Source organism: Nicotiana tomentosiformis, chromosome 2 (assembly GCF_000390325.3).
Source record: "Nicotiana tomentosiformis chromosome 2, ASM39032v3, whole genome shotgun sequence".
Lineage (NCBI taxonomy): Eukaryota > Viridiplantae > Streptophyta > Magnoliopsida > Solanales > Solanaceae > Nicotiana > Nicotiana tomentosiformis.
In genome coordinates this window covers 38,611,149-38,619,252 of record NC_090813.1, presented here as the reverse complement: position 1 = coordinate 38,619,252, position 8,104 = coordinate 38,611,149, and the positions used below count along the sequence as shown (strand labels likewise).

The 8,104-nt window shown below is 35.6% G+C and overlaps 2 protein-coding genes across 3 annotated transcripts; both read left to right on the top strand.

Annotated features, from left to right (window-relative positions):
• Positions 1 to 731: 731 nt before the first annotated feature.
• Positions 732 to 7,907, top strand: LOC104107786 (uncharacterized). Of its 2 annotated transcripts, none has more exons than XM_070195202.1 (9): positions 732 to 1,216; positions 5,208 to 5,260; positions 5,385 to 5,485; positions 5,971 to 6,042; positions 6,166 to 6,227; positions 6,334 to 6,484; positions 6,621 to 6,701; positions 6,780 to 6,866; positions 7,407 to 7,907. In XM_070195202.1, the coding sequence occupies exons 3-9, from the start codon at positions 5,405 to 5,407 to the stop codon at positions 7,542 to 7,544; spliced, it is 672 nt and encodes a 223-aa protein (XP_070051303.1). In that variant the 5' UTR covers positions 732 to 1,216; positions 5,208 to 5,260; positions 5,385 to 5,404; the 3' UTR covers positions 7,545 to 7,907. The 2 variants fall into 2 exon arrangements, with proteins under 2 accessions (XP_070051303.1, XP_033514957.1); XM_033659066.2 differs by lacking the exon at positions 732 to 1,216 and adding an exon at positions 4,475 to 5,112.
• On the top strand, positions 1,215 to 3,236 carry LOC104107784 (protein PIN-LIKES 2-like). The gene has a single exon (XM_009616674.4). The coding sequence runs from the start codon at positions 1,616 to 1,618 to the stop codon at positions 2,972 to 2,974; it is 1,359 nt and encodes a 452-aa protein (XP_009614969.1). The 5' UTR covers positions 1,215 to 1,615; the 3' UTR covers positions 2,975 to 3,236.
• Positions 7,908 to 8,104: the final 197 nt, after the last annotated feature.

Sequence of the window (8,104 nt, the reverse complement as noted above, 5' to 3'; positions counted from 1 at the left end):
AAATTTAAGCGGATTGTACAAATTACAGTACATATGTAAATGTAAAATTCATATATACCCTAGTTAATATTTTGACTAAGATGCTCAAAAGAACACGCTATAAAAAGCGGGCCAATGAAATATCTTATGGACTATATATACTTGCGAGGATTTCTTTTGGTATCGTTTCAGTTTTGCATGTCACTCTTAGATTTAATTTTTTATATCACCCTCATTGAATTGCCAATATGCACGCTAAACTTGTAGTTGTAGATAGTGTGCATGCTAAACGAAGATAATAACAATAATAACAACCCATTATAATCTCATTACCCTCCCTTCAAGAACTTCCCTACCTTATTGTTGGGGTGACTCGAACTCACAACCTCTTGGTTAAAAGTGAAGGGTACTTACCAGTAGAGTAACTCACTCTTGTGAATGCTAAACGAAGATAATTAAACAAATTTGGACATCTCACCTAACTCATATAACGAGACAAACGGTGAGGAAATGTATGTGAAATTTCCTTTAAATTGTTTTTTCATTAAGTCATGTCATGTGGGCCTGTGGTGGGGTATATTCCACTTAATTAATTTAGTTCCATTAATGGATTCAAGATATTAATTTAGTTCCATTAGTGGATTCAAGATGCTTTTGAGTGATCATATTGACCATAATTGATGTGATTTGTCAAACTTTCACATGTATTAGATGCCGTATTTACATGTGAAAGATACGATATTATTCATTCATAAAACATAAATAATTCGATCGTGATTGTTAGTAGTGATTAATTTGCTGAACGCTGTTAAATAATTCAATTGAAATTGATTAGATAGGTAGGATTGGCTTAACAATCTTATTCAAAATAATACTAAACAGTTATTTCCCATTTAATTACCTCTACAAAATTTCAAATTTAACTTGGGGTGTTGGAGGTAAACTAGTACAACTTGGTTAATTCTTACTTGGCTTACCTTCCATTATTAAACACCTACTCGCAGTGAATCCTGCTGAATAAATGTGTCTATGTTCTCGGAAAAAAAAACAAAAAAAATATATACTAGTAGATAAATAAATAAATAAACGTGTCCATGTGCTCCAAATTGGTTCAATCATACACTCAGATGGTTTGGTATTTGCTTTCATTACTCTTCATTTGCTGTTAGGACAAGGCTTTCTCCTCTATAAGCGAAGAGGTTCCATCTGCAACTGAGGAGCTGCTTCTTCATATTGCGTAAGACTAGTATTTGCCGTCTTCCACATATTTTTCTTTCTTTTTGATTTGGGACTCCTCAATTTCTTGCTCCATCTTTTGCTACTATCTTTATTATTAGTACTATTTTTTAGCAGTTTGACTTTTTTCCAAAGAATCCTATTTCAAGATTCTTGGAGCTAAGCTGTACTTTAGGTACTACAATCATTTAAATTAAGTGAACTTTAAGTTGTTACCTAAAAAAGTGAACCTGTAATCTTTTGAGATGTGGATTTGTTAAATCTGAAGGTATTTTTGTTGCTCTAAATAATAGAAATCCTTGAGACCCATCTTGTAAAGTTTCAATCTTGGCTAGTATTTCAGCTGATTTGGGGTTTTTAGAAAGGTTCTGGGAATTTTCCTTTGTGGTTTCAACTTAAAATGGAACTCCCAAATTCTGAAAAAGATGCCAATATGAATTACGGTAGCCATTACCTAGTATATGCTGTTCTACCGCTGTTGAAACTCTTATGTCTAACTGTTATTGGCCTAATTCTTGCACATCCAAGATCCCAATTAGTTCCTAAAGCTACTTTTAAGCTCCTTAGCAAGCTTGTGTTTGCTCTCTTCTTGCCTTGTACCATATTTATTCACCTTGGTGAGACTATTACTGTCCAGAATTTTGCGCGCTGGTGGTTTATACCAGTTAATGTACTTTTAAGTACTGCAATCGGTTGTCTATTGGGGTACTTGGTGGCGATAATTTGCGGGCCACCTCCAGAGTACTTTAGGTTCACTATCATCGCGACTGCGTTTGGGAACACTGGCAATTTGCCTCTTGCCATTGTTGGATCAGTTTGCCACAGCGGTGACAATCCTTTTGGTCCAGATTGCTACACCACTGGCGTGTCCTATGTGTCGTTTGCCCAATGGGTGGCGGTGCTGCTCGTTTACACTCTTGTTTACCATATGATGGAGCCGCCGTTGGAGTACTTTGATGTTGTTGATGAGGGTGGCGAGATTCAGGAGCCATTACCTAGTAATGATCTTAGTAGGCCACTTCTTGTGGAAGCTGAGTGGCCTGGTATGGAAGATAGAGAAACCGAGCATTGCAAGACACCCTTTATTGCACGGGTGTTTAACAGTGTCTCAACCCTTTCATATAGTTCTATTCCGGACCCTGATAGTTTGGAGGAAGCGCCAGCACCGAGGAGTCCAAAATCTATTAGATGTTTAGCGGAGCCCCGGATGGTTAGAAGAATAAGAATTGTCGCTGAACAAACTCCAGTTCACCATGTTCTTCAGCCTCCAACGTTTGCTACATTGTTGGCTTTTATTGTTGGAATGGTTCCGCCCATTAAATCTGTTGTTTATGGTAACGAGGCTCCTCTTTCGTTCCTCACGGACAGTTTAGAAATACTCGCTCAAGCTATGGTGCCTTCAGTTATGCTGATTCTAGGAGGAATGCTTGCTGAGGGTCCTAATGAATCTAAACTCGGAGTTCGAACCACTGTTGGCATAACCGTTGCTAGACTTTTGGTCCTTCCTTTGATCGGAACAGGAGTGGTCTATTTTGCTGATCAAATGAACTTTTTAATACCTAATGATCAGATGTATCGGTTCGTGCTTTTGTTGCAGTACACCACACCAAGTGCCATCTTGTTGGGAGCAGTTGCTAGCTTGAGAGGTTATGCTGTCAGAGAAGCTTCAGCAATGCTCTTCTGGCAACATGTGTTTGCTCTGTTCTCTCTTTCTATATACATTATTATCTACTTCAAGATTCTGCTTTCGTATGTCTGAGGTTTGTTTGAAACATCCATCCATGTACTATTCATGTCAAGTTTAGCGTTGCTATGTAATAAGCGACGTGGCATAGTCGTGGGCATTTCAGTGTTTCTACTTGTTTCAGTGCATTATTTAATCGACTAATGTACTAAACTTGTATGTCAAGTGTCTGAAAAGACCCCATACTTCTCCTAGTTTTGGTGTACTTGATTGCCTATGTCCACATACAGTATGTAAACAAACTACTCCTGTGTAGTGTTTACCTTACCTTTTCTAAGTTTTCTTTGAAGCATTTTATATAGAGTACCAAATCTCGTCACGTAGTGATTTCTTTATTTGTTTGTGGCTTTGTGCGAACAAAGTCTCACATTGGTAGCTGAAAAGATTGGGAGCCTACATATAAGATCTCTTAATTGTTTGAGGCCTTTTGGGAAAAACCGTGCAGGCTTGGCCCAAAACGGATAATATCACACTATGTTAAGAGATAAAACAATGACATCTTTTATGCAACATGTATCCAATTCTGGAGTGGAAACTCTATGCTAACCGTATGATAAGATTTTAAGTCCCCACTGAAGAATCTCTTTGTAGCTCTTATGTGCTTCGTAAAAGAGATTTATGTATTCAGTGCATCGTAACTTGTTATAGCAGGCTATTCACTTTATTTCTATATTACCAAATTAGGTTTATTTTAGAGAGTTACATGTTACGGCCATTTTCACTAAAAAAAGCTAATTCAATGTCAAGTGTATATAAGTTAAAATGCTGAGTTTGGCCAATCTAGTATTTTGTGGATTCAATCTAGTACTGAATTGACAAGCACAATGGACGAAAAAATGAACTACCAAGAAGTACCAACGTCCTGTCTCAATTCCCAAAAGACAAATTATGTGGAAATTGGAAAAGTGGTTGTAAAGTAATGTTAATGGAAAGTAATACACTATTTCAATGTCGTTAATTCGGTTTCTTTTGACATAGTGACATTTCATTTGGCATGTTTCCGCATCTGCTTTTTAAGCTTTCATATTACCTTAAGACCACATCACTTTTTTTCCCTCTCATAAGTCATAGCCTTTCCGTAATTCCGTTACCTAAAAGTTGTACTTCGTCTCCTTTATTTTCTATTTGTTGGGTAACTTACCATTTTTAGGAGTATAGTTATTGCTTCTTCTTTCTTTTTCTTTAAAAGGATTTCTCAAGTCACACAAAAAGAAAAGGATTTCTAAAGTGAAAAGTTTAAAATCAATCAATTAACTAGTCTTCAATTTATCAGTTGGGCTCGATCCTATGATTCTTTTAGGCCAAAGGTCACTTTAGCCTATGGCCGAAATTATTTATATTCGATAGTCGTAAAAGTTTATAAAATTTGTATATTTTTTGTATATATATAATGTCATTTTCCTATTATTTAATTGATTCCATCTATTCATCTTCATTTCGTTCCAATATTAAAAAAATTGTCTCTAAAGGCAAAATAAGATTCTCTACATTTAATACTTATCATAATTTGAGTATTTATACCATGGATGTCAACTTACTACTACAATTTTTTTCTTAAATCTGATTCGAGACTGTCTATGCTATGTCAAACGAGAGGAAATTTTAAGGGAAAATTTATTCTGTGCCCTCTAAATTATTCAAAATAAAATATAAGCAGCTAAAATGATTAGAAAAGAGTGACCTTGACAATGGGAGACCTCCGCTTGTGTAAAAGGCAGGCATTTAGGTATGACAAAAACAATAAAAACTCTCGCTTTATCCTTAAACTTTAGTTCTGGAGAAAACCTATTCTGAAAGATTTGCTCTTTGAAATGAGATTGAATATATAGAAAATAAAGAAAGCAGAGAAAAGAAATACTAGTAGAATGGGAAATCAAAATGCATGGTGGAAGCAAAGAATGAAGAGGAAGGAATAGATGAAGCTGTGTTTCTTCTACTGCAAAAATGCCATCCCATTCTTATAAGTTTTCCTCTTGTTAATAATTCATTCACCTTTCTTTCCCGTTATTCAAGTTGTTTCTTGGTATCATTCGTTCCCTCGTAGTCGATTCTTTTTCACAAATTTAAAACTTTTCGTTTGAGTATTCATTTTTTTTCTACATCCTTTCTTCCAATAATTCGTGGAATATCTTTATTTTTGGTTTAGCTTCCCAGTTAATTATGTTCTTTGCAATGCTTTAACCTCTTCAATTCAAAATAATTAATATCATTTCTAAGAATCTGTGTTAATTATGTTTTTTATCTATAGGTGAGCTGTGTTGGGAATTGGAACTTATTTTCACAAAGTCTTCATCTAAATATGTATGTTCTTACATTCCAAAAAGTTAAAAACATGGTACTGAACTAGTATTACTATGAAAAATATATATGGGACCATAATGCTGATATTAAAAAATGACAAATTTGTGCTCCCTATATATTGTAGAGTGTACACCAATAAGGAAGATGGAAGAATGTAGGATTTGCCATGACGGTGATGAAGATTCAAACATGGAGATTCCCTGTTCTTGCCGTGGAACCCTCAAGGTTTGCTATGGGAACTGTTTGCTCATTTGTTATACATATCTCATATCTGAAAAATATGCTCATATATACTTCTCACTCACCTTATATATAAACCATACCACATATGGATTATATATACTCTGAAAAAGAGTTACATATATGTAATTTGTGACCATGATTTTCCATTTTTGGCATTCCTTTGGCTATAATGTGTGTAAAACTTCACAGTTTGGATCCCTATTTCTTTTGTTTTTCGTTGCACAGAATCCAAAAGGTGAGGATAGTATATAGTGTGATTTCATGAGAGAATATCAGTTATGTCTATAATAAGCTTTATGCCATCATTGAACAGAAGCTTTTTAGGTACACAAAATTATCATGAAACTGAACATATCCTTAATGAAGCTCTAATAACAACGTGGCATAAGCCAAAATGTAACTGCTGCTAAGGCAAGCTGTCTTGGATGCTCAATCATTTAGTGATATTTTGTTTTTTCTATGCACAGTATGCCCATCGCAAATGTGTACAGAGGTGGTGCAATGAGAAGGGGGACACTGTCTGTGAAATTTGCCGCCAGGTTTGTAGGTCTAATTGTGATTGCATACTTGTTCATCCTGTGTTCATTCTTTAAACCAGGACGCAAATGTTGCTATTGAGTAGGTTACTCTTAACCATGTTTCTCTTTAATGTGAGATTACAGAATTTTAAGCCAGATTATACAGCACCAGCTCCTCTGTTTGGCGGATTTCCAATGAACATAAGGTACTTTTGCCAGCTGAAATTTCACCGGTTGTTCTTCACAAAACTCTTCTTATTGTTCCAACTAATAACTAAGGTTGCTGTTGCTTGATCTTGTTCGATATCACAGAGGAAACTGGGAGATTTCCATGAATAGCCTTGATTATCCTCAGTTTGTTGCATTGGCTTCTGCGGACCACAATTTTCTTGATTACGACTATGATGAGTATTCAGTATTTTATCCAAGAAGTTTGATATGCTGCCGCATTGTTGCCATAACTGTAAGCACCCACTGTGAATAGACATAAGAGTTGCTAAGAGTAAATTTGAGAAAAGAGCCGATTGTAGGGAACTGTTATTCTTGTTGTTGTTGGAGATACAATTTGTAAATTTGATTTCTTCCATTTGTCCATGCAGTTTGTGCTTCTTCTGATGTTACGTACAATCCTGCCACTTATCCTTAGTGTTGCTGGAGATAATTCGATAACATTGATCATGGTTAGTGACACAATTAAACTTATCTCGAAAGAAATTTTTTCCTTTTCCTCGGGTTAGTTTATGTATTTCTCTTTCTAGTTATCAGTGTTGAAAACTATCGGAATCCTACTGGCGGTGTATGTATTGGCGAAAGCTTTTCTTGCTATACGACATCGGAGGCATCAGGTGGGTAAAGTATCAATACTCTTGTAGTAATATTTTTGAAGCCAAATCATCCATAATATTCTTATACTAATCTTCTTTTCTAAAGTGGTCTCTAATTCATTGTTAGTTCCCTTTAATTTCTAATAGCATCAGGCATTTGAACCTGTTATATTTTCTGCTATTGGGACACTAGATAAGTGTGCATACGCACAACAATACGCCTATATATCCCATGAAATTTGCTGTAACTGATAACACCACCCATATACACCACATCTGTTGATGTATATTTTGATTTTGAATTACAGCAAAATTGTCTTTAACATACTAGTGATATTGATCTGCCAGATATGGAATGTAAGTTAAGAAGATGAGATCAGACTGACTTTGACATATACTCTTTGACCAAATGACAGAATGGACCAAAAACCTGAAAGAAATATTACTTACAATGATAAACTCGCCATGATAGCCAGTAAACTCTGTAGCACTGTTGAAAATGTTGTAGCAATGAGTGGTTGTTGATTTCCAGTTTCCAACTCTTCTTTATGTTTGTTTTAGGATCTTCATCACTCTCAGATTTTCCCATCAGATGAGGAAACTGAGTTGCCATTACAACAGCGTCCGCGTTCTCAGATTGCTCCATTAGATGATGAGAATGAACTACCAGTACAGCCACATTTTATACATGTCCAATGAATCCTTAATTAGCTTAAACGACTAAAATCTCAACACCAGTGGGAAGTTTGGCACTGCAACTGGTGATCCTCTATTAATGTTCATCAGCTCGCTGCTCCATGATGGAGTATTCTTCTGTTGAGATTTGAGCATAAAATGGTTCAGCAAATTGATTGTCGCCAGACGAATTAACACAGCTGCAAAAGGAACTCAAATGATCAGGCGTAACAGTATCTGCTTTTAAGGCATTTCTAGCTCGCTTTTACTCCATCTTACATTAGATTAACTTTTAAGAATTGTAGCAGAAGAGCAAAATGATATTCAGCTGTCCGTCAAATTTACCATCGATCCTAATACAGGGTTAATAATTCCCCCTTTCCCACATTATACGAAGAAAGTCAAGCTATGCAATTGCTAATGCCATGCATGAAATCCTTACTTTCCTGCAGTAAGACTCACTTTCATGTGCAACTTTATGGCACCTAAAAATATTTAAGTTAGAAATATGATATGCACTTTAAATGCTAAAAATAACAAAATTGCCATCATATTTTTCAGGAACTCGTTTAATGAAAATATCA